This window comes from Cherax quadricarinatus, chromosome 12 (genome assembly GCF_038502225.1).
Source record: "Cherax quadricarinatus isolate ZL_2023a chromosome 12, ASM3850222v1, whole genome shotgun sequence".
In the NCBI taxonomy this organism is placed as follows: Eukaryota; Metazoa; Arthropoda; class Malacostraca; order Decapoda; family Parastacidae; genus Cherax; species Cherax quadricarinatus.
The window spans coordinates 8,336,267-8,359,577 of record NC_091303.1 but is presented as its reverse complement, the minus strand read 5'-3'; the positions used below and the strand labels follow the sequence as shown (position 1 = coordinate 8,359,577).

The window sequence follows — 23,311 nt, the reverse complement described above, 5'->3', positions numbered from 1 at the left end:
TAGACAAGGATGTGTGATGTCACCGTGGTTGTTTAATATATTTATAGATGGGGTTGTAAGAGAAGTAAATGCGAGGGTCTTGGCAAGAGGCGTGGAGTTAAAAGATAAAGAATCACACACAAAGTGGGAGTTGTCACAGCTGCTCTTTGCTGATGACACTGTGCTCTTGGGAGATTCTGAAGAGAAGTTGCAGAGATTGGTGGATGAATTTGGTAGGGTGTGCAAAAGAAGAAAATTAAAGGTGAATACAGGAAAGAGTAAGGTTATGAGGATAACAAAAAGATTAGGTGATGAAAGATTGAATATCAGATTGGAGGGAGAGAGTATGGAGGAGGTGAACGTATTCAGATATTTGGGAGTGGACGTGTCAGCGGATGGGTCTATGAAAGATGAGGTGAATCATAGAATTGATGAGGGAAAAAGAGTGAGTGGTGCACTTTGGAGTCTGTGGAGACAAAGAACTTTGTCCTTGGAGGCAAAGAGGGGAATGTATGAGAGTATAGTTTTACCAACGCTCTTATATGGGTGTGAAGCGTGGGTGATGAATGTTGCAGCGAGGAGAAGGCTGGAGGCAGTGGAGATGTCATGTCTGAGGGCAATGTGTGGTGTGAATATAATGCAGAGAATTCGTAGTTTGGAAGTTAGGAGGAGGTGCGGGATTACCAAAACTGTTGTCCAGAGGGCTGAGGAAGGGTTGTTGAGGTGGTTCGGACATGTAGAGAGAATGGAGCGAAACAGAATGACTTCAAGAGTGTATCAGTCTGTAGTGGAAGGAAGGCGGGGTAGGGGTCGGCCTAGGAAGGGTTGGAGGGAGGGGGTAAAGGAGGTTTTGTGTGCGAGGGGCTTGGACTTCCAGCAGGCATGCGTGAGCGTGTTTGATAGGAGTGAATGGAGACAAATGGTTTTTAATACTTGACGTGCTGTTGGAGTGTGAGCAAAGTAACATTTATGAAGGGATTCAGGGAAACCGGCAGGCCGGACTTGAGTCCTGGAGATGGGAAGTACAGTGCCTGCACTCTGAAGGAGGGGTGTTAATGTTGCAGTTTAAAAACTGTAGTGTAAAGCACCCTTCTGGCAAGACAGTGATGGAGTGAATGATGGTGAAAGTTTTTCTTTTTCGGGCCACCCTGCCTTGGTGGGAATCGGCCGGTGTGATAATAAAAAAAATAAAATATATATGAAAATGAAAATGTTTATTACCCTGCAAAGCTTACAATGTGTGGTCTACATATTATAAAATATTAATTACAAAGGCCTCTAGCATACCTAGGCATTTCGGGCAGAAGAGATGGATATGAACCCTAGTGGGCTTAGAGCTTAGTTATGATTGTAACAGTGTGGATATATAAAGGGTCTGGAATTCATTCCCTGTAAATATAAAAGAAACACTACCTGTTTATAAATTCAAGTCTCTTCTCAAAGTTCACTTACTCACTCAAAACCAAATAAATACTGAATAACTGAACCATATAAATTGTATATCCTAAATGTTACTCACAATTATATCACACAAATGTTAAACCTAACTTTGTTATTTTTTTTTAAATACAATACCTAACAGAATACTCCATTCTACTGAATGAACAGCAATGCATGCAACCATAGGACCTGTCTTTGTAATACTCATTTGTATTTTATAGTTCTGTTTACAATAATGTCTTATCACTGATTTCATCATTGCTTAGTTAATCTTAAGTTAATTTTAAGCCAGCCCGTAATGCTATGCATATACGTGGCTTTGGCATGCTGCTCTTACCTGTATTTTTTGTACCTCTGTTTGTATGCTAAAATTTCTAAATAAATAAATAAATAAATAATTATACGTATGTCAAGGCTGTAGGTATATAGAGGGTGTGAGTGAGCGGAGGCAGACAGTGCGCACTGAGCGACCCAGGAAGATGGAGGGTAAGGCTTATCTCACCGAGGAATCATCTTACCAACGCCTCCAAGATTATTACAATGCCAGTGGCAGCAAGATTAATATCCTTAAGATGTTCAACGAGGATCCCGACAGGTTCAACAAATACAGGTAAATATATCGGGCCATTTTTTTTTTCCACCGCCACGTCAAAAATTTTGACATTCATTGGGAGCCCTAAATTTGTATGGGGTTATACAGTCTGGATATATGAGAGAGTTATATTTGCTCCAAGGATGGGGAGGATAGCTCCAGTTCTGAGGATCACGAGCATTTCCTGGTCATTAATCTCCCAGGGTGGTTGGTACACCGGCAAACATTGACAGTTGTTAAGAGGGATCTCAAGTGACATTTAATTTAGGTCTATTCTCACCGAGTTATTGTAGTTTTTGTGCAGTTTGATGATTAAATGAAGCGGCTTGAGAGAATGAGATGAAATAAGTGTAGATAGCAGCTCCTTCAGCAGTCACCTTCAGGGTGTCCTTGACCGTCCTTGGAAATACCGGCTGATAATGACTCCTTCAACATAAATATTTTTGTTTGAATGTTTTCCTATAAATGTAATAATGATATTAGTATTTTTTAAGCTACATCAAGGAATTTTATTCGGCAATGAAGCTCATTACAAATAGTTACTCTTGATTACATTGACGTAAGATATAGCAGGTAAAGGGTTCTGGATCCAGGAAATTGGAGTTAACTTCTATTTTCATGGGTGAGATCTGATTACCTCGTTCTCCAGATGCTGTGTGACCCCCAGTGGCAATAAGTCACTTTTATTTTTGGACGGTTATCCTAGGTAATTTACACATACGTTACTATGTATGATAATTTGTGTAACTATTTATATGTATCTGTACCAGAATAAACTTACACTTCTCTATAAATTTACTACAACTATATATAGCTGTATGTAAAGTGACTACATATGTATACTGTAGTGTAACTATATAATGTACAGCCCCTTCAGAGCCTGTCATTATTATTATTATTATAATCATGGGGAGCGCTAAACCCGTAGGATTATACAGCACCTGTGGGGGGGGGGGTGGAAGGAAGGTATTCAGGCTCAATTCAGGGAACTGGAGTACAGATCCAGTTCCTAAGATCAAGAGCCCCTCACCAGCATCAAGGAACATCCCTTGAGGGGAGAGCCTGTCATAGCATGAGCTAGTTCAGGAAGAGATCCAGAAGATACCTAATGAATGTAGCTAGAGTAAGGGAGGAAATTGACTTGTATAGCTAACATACATGTATCTATTACTGTGATCTGATCCTCTTCAATGCTAATGTAAATAACTTAGTTTACATTATTCATATTATATCTCCTTTTATTGTAACTGCTTTTTGCATAGTTGGGTTACTTAGCTTTTTTAACTTTTAAGGTGTAAATAATAAGATATTACAAAGACCCCAGTGGAAACTAGTCATATATGCTGCTACATATGATAATTTATGTAACTGTATTTATGTGTACCTATACTACGTACCTGGATAAGCTTAATTATGTACTTACTAAAAGAGAAAGCACATGAATCAACGAAGGTTACTATGATTAGCACTCGTGGTTTGTGTATGCAAACATTAAAATAGTATTAGCCTAAAATTGTTTTAAATGAATAAAATTCTTCATATCTGAAATACCTATTGCAGTGTTACCTTGGCAACCCCAGATGATGGCAGTATTTTGTTTGACTACAGTAAAAATCGCATCAATGAAGAAGTTTTTAAGCTTCTGATGGATTTGGTAAGTTTACATGCTTTGTTTGTTAATACAGTATTAGCTTAGCTAATGTAATAATTGCTAGCCTACTCAGCTCACACACTGAAGTCCGGGGGGGTTGATCCCCGGTACAGGTTGAAACATGAGGACGTGTTTCCTTGAGTCACCTAATGTCCATGTTCACCTATCGGTAAAATAGGGTACTGTACCTGACTTTTAGTCGACTGGTGTGAGTCACATCCTGGGACAAAATTGACCTAATTTGCCCAAAATGCTCTGCATAACAAGGGGTTGTCTGTATAGTAGTATGTCATGAATGTCAGCTAGGCCTTTATACCTTGTACATTTTTTTTTTTCATGTCGGCCGCTTCGTACCGAGGCAGGGTGACCCAAAAAGAAAGAAAAACCCAAAAAGAAAGAAAAAAACTTTCATCATCATTCAACACTTTCACCATCACTCGTACATAATCACTGTCTTTTCAGAGGCGCTCAGATACATCAGTTTAGACGTCCCTCCAAACTGCCAATATCCTAAACCCCTCCTTTAAAGTGCAGGCATTGTATGTACTTCCCATTTCCAGGACTGAAGTCTGGCTAACCAGTTTCCCTGAACTCCTTCACAAAATATTACCCTGCTCACACTCCAACTGCTCATCAGGTCCCAAAAAAATCCGTCTCCATTCACTCCTATCTAACATGCTCACACACATTTGCTGGAAGTCCAAGTCCCTCACCCACTAAACCTCCTTTACCCTTTCTCTCCAACTTTTTCGGGGACAACCCCTACCCTGCCTTCCTTCCCCAATAGATTTATACGCTCTCCAAGTCATTCTACGTACTTTCTTTCATTCTCTCTAAATGACCAAACCACCTCAACATGTAGAAATAAAGATTATTATTATTATTGTTATTATTTATTATTATTATTCTGTTTTAATTTTGCTTAAAGCAACAAGATCAGAACTGTGCAAGGTGCTGCCTTGAGATCATTGTTTAATTTTTCATACAATTCTCAAAAAATATAAAATCCAGTATTGTAGTACTTACTGCCTTCTATTTGATCCCATTTTGTTATTCTACCACTGAAGAAAAACTTTTCAGTATATCCTATTCAGTTTATAGCTGTGGCTTTTATTGTTATTGCTGAGACGGTTATTTTCTGATATATAATCTTACATGTACTATCATGTCTTTCCTATTTTTGGCAGGTGACAGCCATTTTTATTTTTGGAATTCATATTTAATAGCTCTGGACCTTTTCTGTATTTATATTTTTTATGTGTAGGTACCACTGCGTACAGTGCTTCAGTTTTGGCCTAGCATACATTGTGAACAGTTTTTGTATTTTAAGATTTTTCCATACATATATCTGAGGGCTAATTTGACATGTCATCATAGTTTGAGTTAAGCACCATTAAATTTATGATCTTTCAATAACAGCTTTCTCTGTGATTACTGTACTTGAAGATCCCCCTCTCTTTGCATCACCTTTAGTATTTTTTCCCAGAGTACACTTCGTCAGTATGGGAATATATGTGAATCCATATTGCAACATTCATTCATCTTACCTCAAATAACTAAAATGCAATATGTTGTAGTAAAAAAACAAGGTGTACCTTTATCCATTGGTTCTGATGAGTGCCAGCTTTGAGTCTAAATCACTTTAAATGCAATTGTACCTGGCCTTACTTGGGCTTCAGGGTAAGTATTACCAGTAATTCATTTTGCATATTATTCGGCCTTTAGTTCATTGGTTAAGAAATAAAGAAATAGTGAAATGAGTAGCAGACTATGCAAGTAGAAAGGGCTCATCATTTTTGATAGCGTATGTAATCAAAGATGCCATAGTTATCTGTTTTGAATTTTTAATGATATTCATTATGTAGCTAAGATTTCATTTTTATATTGGATTTAATTATGTTGCCTAGAAATAGGATTTTCTAATTATGCAAGGTGTTTTGCCATATTTGATATACTATGGTATTGCTGTGGCATACTATGATATATCACTAGTTAACCCTAAGATTTAATGTTATTTTTTTTTTTTCAGGCACGAGCTCGCAAGATTGAGGCATCTCGAGATGCAATGTTTTCAGGAGAGAAGATTAATTTTACTGAGGACAGGGCAGTGTTGCACATAGCACTGCGTAACCGGTCTAATAATTCAATAATTGTCAATGGAGAGGATGTGATGCCAGAAGTCAATGCTGTTCTTGCTCATATGAAGGATTTTTGTGAAAAGGTATGACACTTGTATACCTATAGTTTTGTATGCATTCACATAGGCACATGTAAACATTCACCTACAAAAAAATCATTATACAGTACTTATTACAGTGGTACCCTGAGTTTTGGTCATAATTCGTTCCAGAAAGCTGTTCGTGTGCCATTACCGAACGAACTTGTTTCCATAAGGAATAACGTAAATTAGATTAGTCCATTTCAGACCCCCAAAAATACACTTACGAAAGCGCTTACATAATTGTTTGAGGAGGGAGCTGTACGAAACTCAGGGTACCATTGAGTATTTGGAAATCCTGCTGATTGCCATGACATTTAATTTTTGGCAATACAGTTTGGCAGTGTAGTTTATCTGCTGTGTATTTTGCATCAACTTTTTTTTTTATCTTTTTATCTGCTCTTGAGATATCTCCACCATTTACTGGAAAAATATAAAACAATTCAGTATCCATGAAAATTCAATAAATAGAATTCATTTATGTATGTACATGGGTTTATGATTTGTTTGCTCTGTAAATTTTGTATAGCTCTTTGTTATACATACTATTTCAGACCAAGGTAAACTAAGAATACCTGTTATGAGCCACCTGACGACCCATCTCCAGTGTGCCACTAACCATAATTCAGTCAAATTTTCCTCTTGAATCAACTTTATGCATCATACTGCACAACCTCTCCTCACTTAGCGACTTGGACTTACGGTGGGCTGTCTGACCAGTATTTATACCTAAATAATGTATATTAGAGCTGATTTCCTCTATTCTGTTTATTTCAATGTATGTATAGTACACTACTGTATAAACATTTAAAAATATACCAGGAATGTTATAAATGGTACAGAGGTGACATTAAAACAATATCAAAGATGGCCAATCCAAACCCACTACCATTAGAGTGTGCTCTTCACTTAGCAACAAATTCGTTTAACCCTTTCAGGGTCACCAGGCCCTCTCCGAGACTTATTCTCAGGGTCCCCAAATTTAAAAAAAAAAAAAAAAAAAAATCGTATGAAAAGATAGAGAATCTTTTCCCGATCATAATGACACCAAAAGTATGAAATTTGATGGAAAACTTAAGGAATTATGCTCTCGCGAAGTTAGCAGTCTCGACGATGTTTACGCATCAGCGATTTTGCCCACTTTGAGCTCTATTTTCAGCCAATTCCAGTGTACTAGTCAACAAAAATCATAACTATTTCGCTAGAACTCCATTTTTTCTATCGCACGAGTACAAGAAACCACCCATTTACCGATTTTAACTATCCAATAAAGTGGTCAGAATTTAGCAATTTTGCCAATTTCACACAAATTTCAAAAGATGCCAATTTCCAAATAGGGTCCAGAATAAATAAGAAAGACATTCCTGGCACTAAAATAAGTTCTCTGTTTGTTAGTCACATCCCAAAGCCCCTCTTACATTCTTTTGTTTTCCACTTTGAATTTTTATTCTTACAAAAAATAGAAGATTTACTGTTACGCAGACTACTGCATTAGTGTAGAAATGGTATAAATAATAGCAGCGCACTTGTGAAAGACTATTAGACTCGCCAGTTCACGTGTATTGGACGCTTGGCATGATTTGTTTACTCTTGAACTTTGGTAAAAATCGAACATTTCTGCTACTTTGAGCTCAATTTCAAGGTACTTTTCATTGTAAAACCAGTAAAAATCATATCAATTTCTGTAATATGTCTTCCATTCTATAAAATAAGACCAGGAAAACTAGAATACAACAATAAATACCATACGAAAATACAGTGCAAATTCGCTGTTTTAATCCAAAAACACTGTCAAAGTTTTTTTTTTCTCATTACACACTGTGCTGCAGGATTTCTTTTTTATACTGCGCACACTGACCACATAGACCCATTCTTTCGTATGTAGGCCTACCAGCTTTCACTAGATTTGAGGGTGCTAGAATTTAGGTGTACTAGTACGTCAAAACCCCTGGGGCATAAGCCGTACTAGTACGGCTGAAACCCTGAAAGGGTTAACGATGTGGTCTTAGGAACGGAACTCCGTCATTAACCCTTTCACTGTTGAGACCCCTGCTCACAAACTTGCTCTCAGTGTTGAAGAATTAAAAAAAAAAAATTATTTTTTTATGAAATGATAGAGAATCTTTTTCTAATGGTAATGATACCAAAAGTAGGAAATTTGATGGAAAAGTTACGGCATTACACTCATGCGAAATTAGCGGTCACTGCGATATACATGCATCAGCAATTTCACCCAACTTGAGTCCTATTTTCAGCCAATTCCATTGTTCCAATTGACCAAATTCATAGCTATTTCACTACAACTCCATTTGTTCTATCAATTGAGTACAAGAAACTGCCTACTTACCAATTTCAACTACCCCATAAAGTGTTCAGAAATTGGCAATTTGGCCGATTTCATACAAATTTCAAAAGATGCCAATTTCAAAATAGGGTCCAGAATAAACAGTGCAGACATTCCTGGCACTAAAATAACATTTTATCTGTTCATTAGTCATGTCTCCAGGCCCCTCTTATGTTACTCTTTCTTTCCATTTTGAATTTTTATTCACACAAAAAACAGAAGATTTACTGTTATGCAGATTACTGTATTATTGTAATAACTGTATAAATAATGTCAACACATTCATGACTGCGTATTAGACTGGCAAGTTGGACACGTATCGGACGGTGACGTCATTTGTTTACTCTTGAACATCAGCAAAAATCGAACATTTCTGTTACTTTGAGCTCAATTCAAGGTACTTTTCATCGTGAAACTAATCAAAATCATCTCTATTTCTATAATATATCTTCAATTCTATCAACTCAGTCCAAGAAAACAAGAATACAACCATAAATATCATACAAAAATACACCTCAAAGCCGGCTTTTTAAACCAAAAACACGGTCAATTTTTTTTTTCTCATTATGTACTGTGTGCTGCAGGATTTTTTTTTATACTGCACACACTGACCACACACACGCCCATTCTCTCGTGTAGGTCTACCAGCTTTCTCCCGCTAGATTTGAAGCCACTAGAATTTTGGCGTATTAATACGGCACCAATACTGACTTATAAGCCAAACTAATACGACACCGAAAGTTAAAGGTTAAGTGAGGAGAGGCTGTATATAAAAATTTTACTTGTACTGATGGCAGTTTGAAGAGCTTTAAACTGTAGTATGTTTATACAGTATTTTAAAGCAATAGTAGAATACAGTGGACCCCCGCATAACGATTACCTCCGAATGCGACCAATTATGTAAGTGTATTTATGTAAGTGCGTTTGTATGTGTATGTTTGGGGGTCTGAAATGGACTAATCTACTTCACAATATTCCTTATGGGAATAAATTCGGTCAGTACTGGCACCTGAACATACTTATGGAGTGAAAAAATATTGTTAACCGGGGGTCCACTGTATTTTTATTCTGAAATTAATGTTTTTATTCAAATTAGGTTTAATACTCTTTAAATGCTGATTTCATAGCTTTTCCAAATCTTGGAAATGCACCAAAACATTGTCTAATGCTAGTCTAATTGCAAATTTAATAAAAATTTAATAGGTTTGAATTTTTGGCTCTGCAAATTTGTGGATGACGATGGTTAATTTTCAGCTATGAATATTTGTTTTATTTCAGCTCTGAATGCTTTAATGTAATGATATTTTTTTATTTTTGCACTAGTTTTACAGTCCAAGATCTTACCTGTTATCTCAGCTCATTTTAAAGCCCAGCTCTATCTAAGGTATACTACAACCTCTTAGTATGTGACCCACAATAGCTGACTATCAAAAAAGAGCAACGGGTGTAAGGAAACATTCCAAACATTTCCATCGACACCGGGGATTGAACCACAGACACTCATTATGTGAGCTAAGTGCATGCGTTGTCAGCAAAACCACTTTCAATAATTTTCGTACTGTATGTAGGCACATGTTATTGCTGACTATGAGAAAATCCAACTCTGTACATTACTAGTAAGCTGAAGTATAAAAGTTTTTTTGCAGGTCATATCTGGTGCATGGAAAGGTTATACAGGAAAGGCCATAACAGATGTGGTCAATATTGGAATTGGAGGCTCAGATCTTGGTCCCTTGATGGTATCAGAGGCACTTAAACCCTATGCTATTGGACCCAACGTACACTTCGTTTCCAACATAGATGGCACACACATGGCAAAGACTCTGAAAGTAGGTGTATTTGAGTTTCATGAAATTTATAAGTGTTCTAATTTTTTCTTGGTACCTAACACAGTTTAATGGTGAATAAGAAAAATTAAACTCCACGGGAAGCGAAAAAAAATTCTTCCTCCATAAGCCATGTGTGTCGTAAGAGGCGACTAAAATTCCAGGAGCGTGGAGCTAGTATCCCCTTCTCCTGTACAACTTACTAAATTTAAAAAGAAACACTTTGTTTTTCTTTCTAGGTCAGCCTGCCTCGGTGGGATATAGCCGGTTTGTTGATTTTTTTTTTTTAAATGCTAACAGATACTGTTTCCTTCAGATTTTGAATGCTGAGACGACACTTTTTATTATTGCTTCAAAGACGTTCACAACTCAAGAAACCATTACTAATGCTACTTCTGCCAAGAACTGGTTCCTTTCAACTGCTAAAGATGTAAGTAACTTTGCTATCTCATTGCTGTGGTGTTGTACAAGTAAAAAGACAATAAAAGTGGGATGAGGGGTGAAGTTTCATGTTATTCGGCTGTATACTGTGCTTGAGAATAAAAAATTGCTGAGTGTATTTGGGAGGTTGTTGACAATGAATCATAACACTTTCAAAAAATATTTAAAAATCATTACTGATTACAATAATGGCTTCAGCTTTGGAATTGTGCATCAAGAGCACATTTTGATTGACAAGACATCTTTTTAACAGGTTTTAAAAGTTGAAGTTTTATAAGTTTTCTGTAACACAGACTATTATATAAGGTGACTATTATATTAGGTACTATTATTTCTACAAAGTTAGCATTTGTGTGTTATTACTTGCTCCTTTTAAAATATATCTGCTTATGGTGTCCCAACTTCATTTTTTGTTTTTTCCGAATAATTTTTAAATTATTAATCCTTATTATACAAATCATTTTCTTGGAGCCTGTTCTATTCATTTAAATGCATACTTCGCAAATAAGGCACTTCCCTTTAGAGCGCTTTACTAATACGGGCTTTTCACTTAGTATAGTCATGTTTATTATTTCCATTGCTTGCCTTTCTCTCAAAATGGCTTACAGCATTTTTACTTTTGTATCATTTTTTTTAGACTTAATTCTATTGCATACTTAACAAATGATAGTGTTTTTAGGCTTTTATATGCACTGGCAAGTGACAAAAAGGCAGTGATTTGCTTTATGGTGGTGGTCTGGAACCTAACCTGCTGTATTAGTGAGGTATGCCTGTACTATATTTATAAAGAAATAATGATTTTCTTTCAAAGCATTTGCATAGTGTATGATAGTTTCATTTGTCTTCTGTTGCCTGTTTCAAAAAATTAAGTTTTTGTGCTTTTGTTGTCTTGCATTAGGAACCTAGCTGCATTCCTGGATCTACAAATAGGTATAGTATGTAATTATAAGTAAGTAGTTCATTATGGTACATACATTTTGTATTATAATTATGTTTTCAGGCTTCAGCTGTTGCCAAGCATTTTGTGGCCCTCTCAACCAATGGTCCTAAAGTGAAGGATTTCGGAATTGATGAGGCTAACATGTTTGGCTTCTGGGACTGGGTTGGTGGACGTTATTCTTTGTGGTCTGCAATTGGTCTGTCTATAGCCTTGCATGTAGGCTATGACAATTTTGAGAAGCTGCTGTCAGGAGCTCATTTTATGGACAATCACTTTAAGACTGCTCCATTGGAGAAAAATGTAAGTATAATTTACAAAATGTATTGACTAATGAACAGAAAAAATGTTATTTTAGCGACTGGAATGTCTCTTGTTTATTCTGGACCCTATTTGGAAATTGGCAAAATTGCCAATTTCTGACCACTTTATTGGATAGTTGAAATCGATAAATGGGTGGTTTCTTGTACTCATTTGATAGAAAAAATGGAGTTCTAGCGAAATAGTTATGATTTTTGTCGAATGGTACATTGGAATTGGCCAAAAATAGGGCTCAAAGTGGGCAAAATCCCCGATGCGTAAACCTCGTTGAGACCGCTAACTTCGCTAGAGCATACTTCCATAAGTTTTCTATCAAATTTCACATTTTTGGTGTCGTTATGATCGGGAAAAGATTCTCTATCATTTCATAATATTTTTTTTTTTTTTTTTTTTTTTTTTTTTTTTTTTTTTTTAAACCTTGAGAACAAGTTTAGGAGAGGAGCTGTCGACCCTGAAAGGGTTAATGCTGCTGCACTGTACTTTGTATTATTATTTTCTTAATTTAAATTGTTACTCCAACAATAAATATGTTCAGTAGTCCAGTTTGGTATAGTTTTGTCTTTAATTTTTTGCAGATCCCAGTAATTATGGCAATGCTTGGTGTGTGGTATCATAACTTTTATGGTGCTGAGACTCATGCACTTCTACCATATGATCAGTATCTCCATCGATTTGCTGCTTACTTCCAACAAGGTGACATGGAGTCGAACGGAAAGTAAGTTTAATGCATTAACTCTTGTGAAGGGGTGGGGATGAAGAATGGGTTGGAGAACATCTCTTGCTATTGGTTGTATTCACTTAAATCTAGAATAATTTGTTTTAGCTATTCTTATTATAAATATCTTCTTCTTTCAAATACTGAAAAATTATTTAGAGAAGAAGTCAAGGTTCGGATTATTGTAAAGCTTGAAAAGGTGTTAGTAAAGCCCCAGTTTTACTTTTTGTTTTGGAACAAGAAAAGCTTAAAGCTAATCATTTCAGATAAATAGGATACATAGTTTTAGTGTGATAATGTTAGATCAGAGTGAGTAGAGACAAGTGGTGTTTGAGATTTGTTGTGCTACTGAAGTGTCAACAAAATAACAAAGGAATTTAGGGAAACAGGTTAGTCTGACTTCAGTCCTAGAGGCAGGATAGTGCCTGAGCTTTGGTTGAAGGGTTGGGATGTTGTGGTTCAGGTCATTCTGATTGTGACTGATACACACTTCTAGCAAGATAGCTGTTGAATGAATACTGGAGAATGTGTTTCCTTCCAGATTGGTAACAACCAATCTGGTAAAAATCTAAAATGCAGTGAGATGCCCAAATATATAAAAAAAATTGGAGTGATTGATTAGAGAGATTGTTGCTTATAGTCAGAGGGATTTATTAATGTTTTTTAGCACACTGGCCGTCTCCCACTAAGGCTTGAAAAAGAAACACTTTCACTGTCATTTACACAATCACTGTCTTGTCAGGGGTGTGCAGCTATGACAGTTTAGATGTCCCTCTAAACAGCAGATATCCCACATCCCTCCTTTAGAGTGCAGGCACTGTACTTCCCAACTCCAGGACTCGAGAAGCTGTAAATATTTAGCTTTTTCATTATTTCCACAATGCTGTTTCTATTTCAGGTATGTAACACGTAGTGGCCGTACTGTGGATTATAAGACAGGCCCTATTGTTTGGGGTGAGCCAGGTACCAATGGCCAGCATGCATTTTATCAGTTGATTCATCAGGGTACCCGTCTCATCCCTGCTGACTTTATTGCTCCAGCAAAGTCCCACAATGCTATTGCAGATAATCTCCATCACAAGGTTGGCTATGCTTATACAGGTCGACCATCACTAATCCGGCATCATTGGGACCATTAAATTCCTTAAGAAACTCGTGTACTGGTTCTGCCAGAGTTAACTGCACTCAGCAGGCGTCTTATGAAATGGGTGTGATACTTATGCTAGCCGAAATTTATGCCGGATTGGAGATGGAACTGGATTGGTGTTGCTGGATCAGTAATGGCCGACCTGTATTATAATGTTACTCTTGATATAATTTTTTTGCACAGTTTAATGTACAGCCTAAGAGTTATCCTACCTTGATTCATTTCCAAGGCCACCCCTATCTGAAGTACGTACTGTATATTACTACTCTTTTTCATGGTGTGACCCACAACATTCTATTAATGCCCAGGTAACTATTTAGTGTAGATCAATAGGGGCAGCAGGTGTAAGGAGACTTGCCCATGTCTTACCCTGCTTGGGAACCAAACCAGGTCCCTTCAGCTTTTCTTTTTAATTTATGCCACTTTCACATACAAATATTCAACAGAACTACTTAATATTGCCTGAATTCTCTCATGATTTTGTTTTTATTGAAATTTTATGGTCATATATACAGGTAGGTTCCGCTCTTATACAGCAGGTCACGTTCTGAGCTACTGCTATAAAGTGAAAATCGCTGTAAAGTTAAATGTAGCCTTTTTTTTACTTTCTGATGCATATAAAACCTGATGACATGTTTGCATTATCATATATTAAGCGAGGAATAGAGCTAAGCCTAAAAAAAATTCATATATAGTACACTTTTTTTTATTAACACATCGGCCATTTCACACCAAAGCAGAGTGACGCAAACAAAACTTTCATCATCATCTTTCACTCCATTACTGTCTTGCCAGAGGTGTGCCTACACTACAGTTAAAAAACTGCAACATATCAACACCTCTCCTTCAGAGTACAGGCACTGTACCTCTCACCTTAAAATATTTTCATCCTTAGCTTATAATGAATAGTGAATATATTTATTGTACAAAGTCTGAATAAATGAAGAATGGGTATAATTGAAAACTGCTACATTATTGAAACACTGTTAAGCAAGGCTGTTTTGTACAGAATTTTATAAATAGTTTTTATACTTTACAGTTACTGCTGGCCAATTTCCTTGCACAAACAGAAGCTCTAATGAAGGGAAAGACCACAGAAGAAGCAAAAGCTGAACTGGAAAAGGCAAACTTGCCAGCTGATAAGTTACAGCGCATCTTGCCCCACAAAGTATTTGAGGGCAACCGTCCCACCAACTCCATCGTGGTCGAGCAAGTGACACCTTTTACGTTAGGGGCATTGATTGTTATGTATGAAATGAAAATTTTCACCCAAGGCGTAGTCTGGGACATAAATTCCTTTGATCAGTGGGGGTAAGTATTTATGTATTATTACAGTACAAGAGTCTGAGCATGTGTTAAACCCTACTCAAAACTGTATGTAATAAGGCTTCTACCCTAATGACATAATGTACATTAACATCTTGTGGAATCTTTGTGGAGTAAAATTATACTTTGTATTAATGTACTGAAATTTTTGTTTTTACCCATATCCTTTTTGAAGTATAAAATGTATTACAGTGGAACCTCAAAAATCGACCTTAATCCGTTCCAGGAGCTAGTTCTAAATTTGAAAAGTCTGAAATTCAAAGCAATATTTCCCATAAGAAATAATGGAAATACAATTAATCCATTCCAGAAACCCAAAAATATTCACAAAAATAATACATTTTATAGAGATTAAATACAGTTTTACATACACACAACAAATGCATAGTATAGTCTTTAATTATGTATAGTAATATAAAATAACATTTTTACTTACCTTTATTGAAGATTGGTGATGGCATCTGGAGCCATTGGACTCAAGTCTCACAAAATAACTGTCTACAGTCCTCTGTTTCTGTCTCACAAAATAACTATCCACAGTCGTCTGTTTCTGTCTCACAAAATAACTGTCCACAATCGTCTGTTTCTCACAAAATAACTGTCCACAATCGTCTGTCTCACAAAATAACTGCCCACAGTCGTCTGTTTCTGTCTCGCAAAATAACTGTCCACAGTCGTCTGTTTCTGTCTCACAAAATAACTGTCCACAATCGTCTGTTTCTGTCTCACAAAATAACTGTCCACAATCATCTGTTTGTCTCATAAAATAACTCCACAGTCTGTTTCTGTCTCGCAAAATAACTGTCCACAGTCGTCTGTTTGTCTCACAAAATAACTGTCCACAATCGTCTGTTTCTGTCTCACAAAATAACTGTCCACAATCATCTGTTTGTCTCATAAAATAACTCCACAGTCTGTTTCTGTCTCACAAAATGACTGTCCACAGTCGTCTGTTTCTGTCTCACAAAATAACTGTCCACAATCGTCTGTTTCTCACAAAATAACTCCACAGTCATCTGTCTCACAAAATAACTCCACAGTCGTCTGTTTCTGTCTCACAAAATAACTGTCCACAGTCCTCTGTACATCCTGGCAAGCTCAACGAGTCTCACTCCAATCTCATACTTCTGTATTATTTCCTTCTTCACATCTATGGTGTTTCTCACTTTCTTTACCACAGGGGTACTGCTAGCAAGTTTCTTTGGGCCCATGGCAGCTTATTTCACAGTCCCACAAGCACTAAACACAACGAAATCATTGTAAAATGTGTGAATGAGAGTGCAGGTTAGTGTTAACTCAAGCATAAACAAAGCTAGACTGCTCACGGCGCCTGTGCGGGGACGTGGACAGAGCGGGCCAGCGGACAGGTCCCGTACACGGCGGTCCGAAATTTGAAACGCGTTCGATTTTTGGTACACAGTTTGTCCGAAAAAATGGTCTTATTTTCAAAACGTTCGATATTTGGTACGTTCGATTTTCAAGGTTCCACTGTATAGTAGATTACAGTATAGATGAATATATTTGCTTACACTTAGGTCACATTTTTATAGAGGGGCAACTGATATATCGGATCATTATTTAGTTGTAGCTACAGTTAGAGTAAGAGGTAGATGGGAAAAGAGGAAGGTGGCAACAACAAGTAAGAGGGAGGTGAAAGTGTATAAACTAAGGGAGGAGGAAGTTCGGGTGAGATATAAGCGACTATTGGCAGAAAGGTGGGCTAGTGCAAAGATGAGTAGTGGGGGGGTTGAAGAGGGTTGGAATAGTTTTAAAAATGCAGTATTAGAATGTGGGGCAGAAGTTTGTGGTTGTAGGAGGGTGGGGGCAGGAGGAAAGAGGAGTGATTGGTGGAATGATGAAGTAAAGGGTGTGATAAAAGAGAAAAAGGTAGCTTATGAGAGGTTTTTACAAAGCAGAAGTGTTATAAGAAGAGCAGAGTATATGGAGAGTAAAAGAAAGGTGAAGAGAGTGGTGAGAGTGCAAAAGGATAGCAGATGATAGAGTGGGAGAGGCACTGTCAAGAAATTTTAATGAAAATAAGAAAAAAAATTTTGGAGTGAGTTAAACAAGTTAAGAAAGCCTAGGGAAAGTATGGATTTGTCAGTTAAAAACAGAGTAGGGGAGTTAGTAGATGGGGAGAGGGAGGTATTAGGTAGATGGCGAGAATATTTTGAGGAACTTTTAAATGTTGAGGAAAGGGAGGCAGTAATTTCATGCACTGGCCAGGGAGGTATACCATCTTTTAGGAGTGAAGAAGAGCAGAATGTAAGTGTGGTGGAGGTACGTGAGGCATTATGTAGAATGAAAGGGGGTAAAGCAGCTGGAACTGATGGGATCATGACAGAAGTGTTAAAAGTAGGGGGGGATAGTGTTGGAGTGGTTGGTATTTTTGTTTAATAAATGTATGAAAGAGGGGAAGGTACCTAGGGATTGCCAGAAAGCATGTATAGTCCCTTTATATAAAGGGAAGGGGGACAAGAGATTGTAAAAATTATAGAGGAATAAGTTTACTGAGTATACCAGAAAAAGTGTACGGTAGGGTTATAATTGAAAGAATTAGAGGTAAGACAGAATGTAGGACTGCGGATGAGCAAGGAGGTTTCAGAGTGGGTAGGGGATGTGTAGATCAAGTGTTTACATTGAAGCATATATGTGAACAGTATTTTGATAAAGGTAGGGAAGTTTTTATTGCATTTATGGATTTAGAAAAGGCATATGATAAGAGTGGATAGGGGAGCAATGTGGCAGATGTTGCAAGTATATGGAATAGGTGGTAAGTTACTAAATGCTGTAAAGAGTTTTTATGAGGATAGCGAGGCTCAGGTTAGGGTGTGTAGAAGAGAGGTAGACTACTTCCTAGTAAAAGTAGGTCTTAGACAGGGATGTGTAATGTCACCATGGTTGTTTAATATATTTATAGATGGGGTTGTAAAAGAAGTAAATGCTAGGGTGTTCGGGAGAGGGGTGGGATTAAATTATGGGGAATCAAATTCAAAATGGGAATTGACACAGTTACTTTTTGCTGATGATACTGTGCTTATGGGAGATTCTAAAGAAAAATTGCAAAGGTTAGTGGAAGAGTTTGGGAATGTGTGTAAAGGTAGAAAGTTGAAAGTGAACATAGAAAAGAGTAAGGTGATGAGGGTATCAAATGATTTAGATAAAGAAAAATTGGATATCAAATTGGGGAGGAGGAGTATGGAAGAAGTGAATGTTTTCAGATACTTGGGAGTTGACGTGTCGGCGGATGGATTTATGAAGGATAAGGTTAATCATAGAATTGATATGGGAAAAAAGGTGAGTGGTGCGTTGAGGTATATATGGAGTCAAAAAACATTATCTATGGAGGCAAAGAAGGGAATGTATGAAAGTATAGTAGTACCAACACTCTTATATGGATGTGAAGCTTGGGTGGTAACTGCAGCAGCGAGGAGACGGTTGGAGGCAGTGGAGATGTCCTGTCTAAGGGCAATGTGTGGTGTAAATATTATGCAGAAAATTCGGAGTGTGGAAATTAGGAGAAGGTGTGGAGTTAATAAAAGCATTAGTCAGAGGGCAGAAGAGGGGTTGTTGAGGTGGCTTGGTCATTTAGAGAGAATGGATCAAAGTAGAATGACATGGAAAGCATATAAATCTATAGGGGAAGGAAGAAGGGGTAGGGGTTGTCCTCGAAAGGGTTGGAGAGAGGGGGTAAAGGAGGTTTTGTGGGCGAGGGGCTTGGACTTCCAGCAAGCATGCGTGAGCATGTTAGATAGGAGTGAATGGAGATGAATGGTACTTGGGACCTGACGATCTGTTGGAGTGTGAGCAGGGTAATATTTAGTGAAGGGATTCAGGGAAACCGGTTATTTTCATATAGTCGGACTTGAGTCCTGGAAATGGGAAGTACAATGCCTGCACTTTAAAGGAGGGGTTTGGGATATTGGCAGTTTGGAGGGATATGTTGTGTATCTTTATGTATATGCTTCTAAACTGTTGTATTCTGAGCACCTCTGCAAAAACAGTGATAATGTGTGAGTGTGGTGAAAGTGTTGAATGATGATGAAAGTATTTTCTTTTTGGGGATTTTCTTTCTTTTTTGGGTCACCCTGCCTCGGTGGGAGACTGCCAACTTGTTGAAAAAAAAAAAAAAACTTAGGTCACAATGATTATGTATGAGTGGGGTGAAAGTGTCAAATGATGATGAAAGTATTTTCTTTTTGCGGATTTTCTTTCTTTTTGGGTTACACTGCCTCAGTGGGAGATGACCGATGTGTTAAAAAAAAAAAAAGCTTAGGTCACACTACACATGCATGTACAAGCATATGTATACACACCCCTCTGGCTTTTCTTTTATTTTCTTACTTGTTCTTGTTCTTGAATTTTATTTTCACTTATCTCCATGGGGAAGTGGAACAGAATTCTTCCTGTATATGTCATACGTGTTGTAAGAGGTGACTGAAATGTTGGGTGGAAGCCAGAGACTAGTAACCCTTTCCCCTGTATGTGTTACTAAATTTCAAAAGAGAAACTTTAGTTTTTCTTTTTGGGCCACCCTGCCTTGGTGAGATATGGCTGGTTTGTTAAAGAAAGAAAATATATTTGCTGTTTGGAGCAACATCTGAACTGTCATATCTGCATGCCTCTGCAGAGACAATGATTGTGTGAATGATGGTGAAAGTTCTTCTTTTTTGGGTCACTGCCTTGGTGGGAGACAGCCAGCATGTGAAAAAAAGAAAATTGTGTCAAAGATTGTGATATTAATTTTTATTTTACCTTTTGTATATATTTTTTTTTTAACAAGTTGGCCGTCTCCCACCAAGGCAGGGTGTCCCAAAAAGAAAATACTTTCATCATCATTCAACACTTTCACCTCACTCACACATAATCACTGTTTTTGCAGAGGTGCTCAGAACACAACAGTTTAGAAGCATATACGTATAAAGATACACAACATATCCTTCCAAACTGCCAATATCCCAAACCCCTCCTTTAAAGTGCAAGCATTGTACTTCCCATTTCCAGGACTCGAGTCCGGCTATATAAAAATAACCGGTTTCCCTGAATCCCTTAACTAAATATTACCCTGCTCACACTCCAACAGATCGTCAGGTCCCAAATACCATTCGTCTCCATTCACTTCTATCAAACATGCTCATGCACGCCTGCTGGAAGTCCAAGCCCCTCGCCCACAAAACCTCCCTTACCCCTTCCTTCCAACCTTTTCGAGGACGACCCCTACCCCGCCTTCCTTCCCCTACAGATTTATACACTCTCCATGTCATTCTACTTTGATCCATTCTCTCGAAATGACCAAACCACCTCAACAACCCTTCTTCAGCCCTCTGACTAATACTTTTATGAACTCCACACCTCCTAATTTCCGCACTCCGAATTTTCTGCATAATATTTACACCACACATTGCCCTTAAACAGGACATCTCCAATGCCTCCAACTGCCTCCTCGTGGTATATTTTTATTGCACTATAATGATACTATTAACATATTACACTCAATTTTTTTATTGGCAAAAAGTGTTGATGCACATAATTTTATAAATAGTACATAATGCCCATTTATTATTAAAATATTGTTTGGGGGTTTCTTTCACCTGCCTTTTCTGCTAATGTCTTGGTTAAGTAACAGATACTAAGAAATAGTTATCCCACTTTCAGCCATATCTTGCCCCTCCTACCTTTTTGCCACAGTTGTCACTCGTGTAAAAGCTAGAAGAATCTTTCCTCTATAAAAATAAAAATAGTAAGCTGTAGTAGCACTATTAATCTGCTCCATACCCTGGTAGAAGTAGTGAATTTATAACTTAAATTTTTGCATCTTTCCGACTACTTTAAGTGTACAATTTTTCTCACAATCCTTCCTTGGATGCTCCCTACACCTTCCAACCCTTTTCCAGACTTTCCCTACAACCACCATACCTTTCTGAAACATTCTCTATACCTTACAATAGTCTCTTGGATATCCGCTACACTGTTTTCCAACCCTTTGAGCTTTTGCTACATTAACTTTGAACAGTTCCTTGGTGCCCCTGACACTTTTCTCTGTGCAACCATTCCACACAATCCCTATAATATCTTCCATGCAGTTTTTCCTTGGATGGCTTCTATGCTGCCTTCCATGTACTCATACCTTGCACTGTTTCTATGCTGCATTTCATCTACCCCTTCTACTAAGTTTTTTATTCTTTTTAAAATCCTAGCACCCTATCTCTCAATTTTTTTTATTTTCCTCTTCATAATTAGATTTTTAATGCCTCCATTCTCCTCCTTGCTGCTATATTCAAAGATCGTACTTAACATTTTCTTAGTGAAAAAAATTGCTATCATAGTAGTTCACAACACATTCACTGTTAGTACAGTGCATGTGATGTAATGGGGCTTTGATTGTAATATTACATATTTCATATTCAATCCAATATTTTTATCCCTGTAGTGTGGAACTCGGCAAGCAGCTGGCTAAAGCCATCGAGCCAGAGCTACAGGACAAGACTCCTGTATCATCACATGATTCATCTACCAATGGATTAATCAACTTCATCAAAAACCACCTCTAATTGTTTGTTATATTAAAGTCTTTGATTTGGTGATAATTATTCTGGTCATAATAATGCATTGGATTATTGTTGTTAGTGTCTTAGACCAATTTAAAAATATTATTTGCTATAGTGCCTGGTATTACTTAGTCATCATATGAGTACTGAATGTAAATTCTAGGCATTCCATTAAAACAAAGCACATCCCCGACTGCCATAATTTGCCTGGTGAGAGGAATGTAATAGTAATTAGTAAGGAAGTGAAATTTCATATGTTAATGAAGTGTCAGTGTTTTACTGGTACCTGTATTGCAATTTTCCTTTTTGCATGTAATACTCAGGTGGCATTGGAATATTCTGTAATAAAGATCTGGAATTAGTAATCGGCACATATTGCAAGATTGGTGAGCATGAGCCTGTTCAGTGAATATATAGCGTAGATTATTGTTTGGTGAATATTTTACGGAGGTGCATAGATGTCAATTTGTGAATATAATTAATGCAATACCTTTAGTTTAGTAATTTTGTTAAATAAGGGATTAGTGAATATGGATGTATATATCTAAAATAGATTCGGCTTCATGAAATTATTTTAAATAGGCGATCTCAAATATTTTAGTCTGGGTTTAGTGCTGAGTCTGATTACATTATTATTATGATTATCAAATATTTTAGTATTAAAATTATATTTTTGAGTTCATGTTATTAATACAAATTAAAGTGTAATATTGCCATTTGTTGATTTTTTGTAAATTATCCTTCATATCTTAGATGTTGCCAGAATTTTTTTTTTTTTTATGTTAGCATTTAAAGGAAAGACTGATACAAAGAGACTGAATATCAGTTAATGTAATTTACAAACTTGAGAAGGGGATTATTCTGTAAATACCTTTGTTTCAGAATTCATTACTGCTCTCAGTCCCATCCACTGAATTTGAGATCTGGTACATAGTTATTATAAACATGTACTTTTTAGGCAGTCTTTGTCCAACAAGCAAAAATGATCTAAAAGTAGATATTTTGAAAGCTTTCTTTTAAGCATTGATATCAATATTTTTGCAAATTAACATACTCGGATATTAAATTTTTCACTGAAACTAATGTAGCAACCACTTTGTTGTGATTATTTTTTATTAATACACTTTGTCTCCCACCAAGGCAGGGTGACCTGAAAAAGTAGTACTCTCACCATCCCTTACTCTGTCACTGTCTTAACAGAGGTGTGCTGGTGCTACAGCTTGGATGACCCTCCAAATTGCATTATTCCTACCCCCTTCAGAGTTCAGGCATTGTACTTCCCACCACTAGGACTCAAGTCCGGCTGACCTGTTATCCTGACTCCCTTCATAAATGTTATCTTGCTCACGCTCCAACTGCATGTCATCATACAAGCACTTGCCTTCGCTCACATGTCTGTTGGATATTCATTTCTATGGAATCCATCATATTTCCAGCTTAAATTAATTTTGTGATGTTCAAACTGATTTTTGCAAAGGCTTTTCAACAGTGATTTCTAATTACTTGTTTAGCAAAATGACTGCTGCTTTATAATCCAAAATAACAAACTCTGCCTAAAAAATTGCAATAAACAGACCGCAGAGGAAGCACTCGGTGAGGATTGTGAAGTTTTGATAACACGGACATCTTCACATTAATAACTTCAGTGTGTCTTGACGCATGTAATGCGATGTCTATCATAACTTCTCAAAAGATTTTGCCTTTTGGGGTGCATTGATGCCAGTGAAGGTTTTTTTTAATCTAAGGAAAAGGAGCTACCCTTCCTTTTCTTGAGTCAAACCTGATTACCTCCATCCTTACCTGGTGGTGGTTTGAAAGTTTTAATG

The 23,311-nt window shown here is 37.1% G+C and overlaps 1 protein-coding gene across 1 annotated transcript; it reads left to right on the top strand.

Annotated features, from left to right (window-relative positions):
- The first annotated feature begins 1,838 nt into the window (after positions 1-1,838).
- Positions 1,839-22,201, top strand: LOC128686655 (glucose-6-phosphate isomerase). The gene is made up of 10 exons (XM_053773657.2): positions 1,839-2,029; positions 3,572-3,665; positions 5,692-5,883; positions 9,871-10,053; positions 10,367-10,480; positions 11,492-11,731; positions 12,325-12,464; positions 13,363-13,546; positions 14,651-14,922; positions 21,368-22,201. Exons 1-10 carry the CDS (start codon positions 1,899-1,901, stop codon positions 21,486-21,488), a joined length of 1,671 nt encoding a protein of 556 aa, XP_053629632.2. The 5' UTR covers positions 1,839-1,898; the 3' UTR covers positions 21,489-22,201.
- Positions 22,202-23,311: the final 1,110 nt, after the last annotated feature.

What these genes read in the sequence shown, in the direction of transcription:
- LOC128686655 (XM_053773657.2), top strand. Translation starts at nt 1,899, where the DNA reads ATGGAGGGTAAGGCTTATCTCACCGAGGAATCATCTTACCAACGCCTC. An exon ending in ACATGGCAAAGACTCTGAAA is followed by an intron (nt 10,054 to 10,366) that starts GTAGGTGTATTT and finishes TGTTTCCTTCAG; the next exon opens with ATTTTGAATGCTGAGACGAC. An exon ending in GACATGGAGTCGAACGGAAA is followed by an intron (nt 12,465 to 13,362) that starts GTAAGTTTAATG and finishes TTTCTATTTCAG; the next exon opens with GTATGTAACACGTAGTGGCC.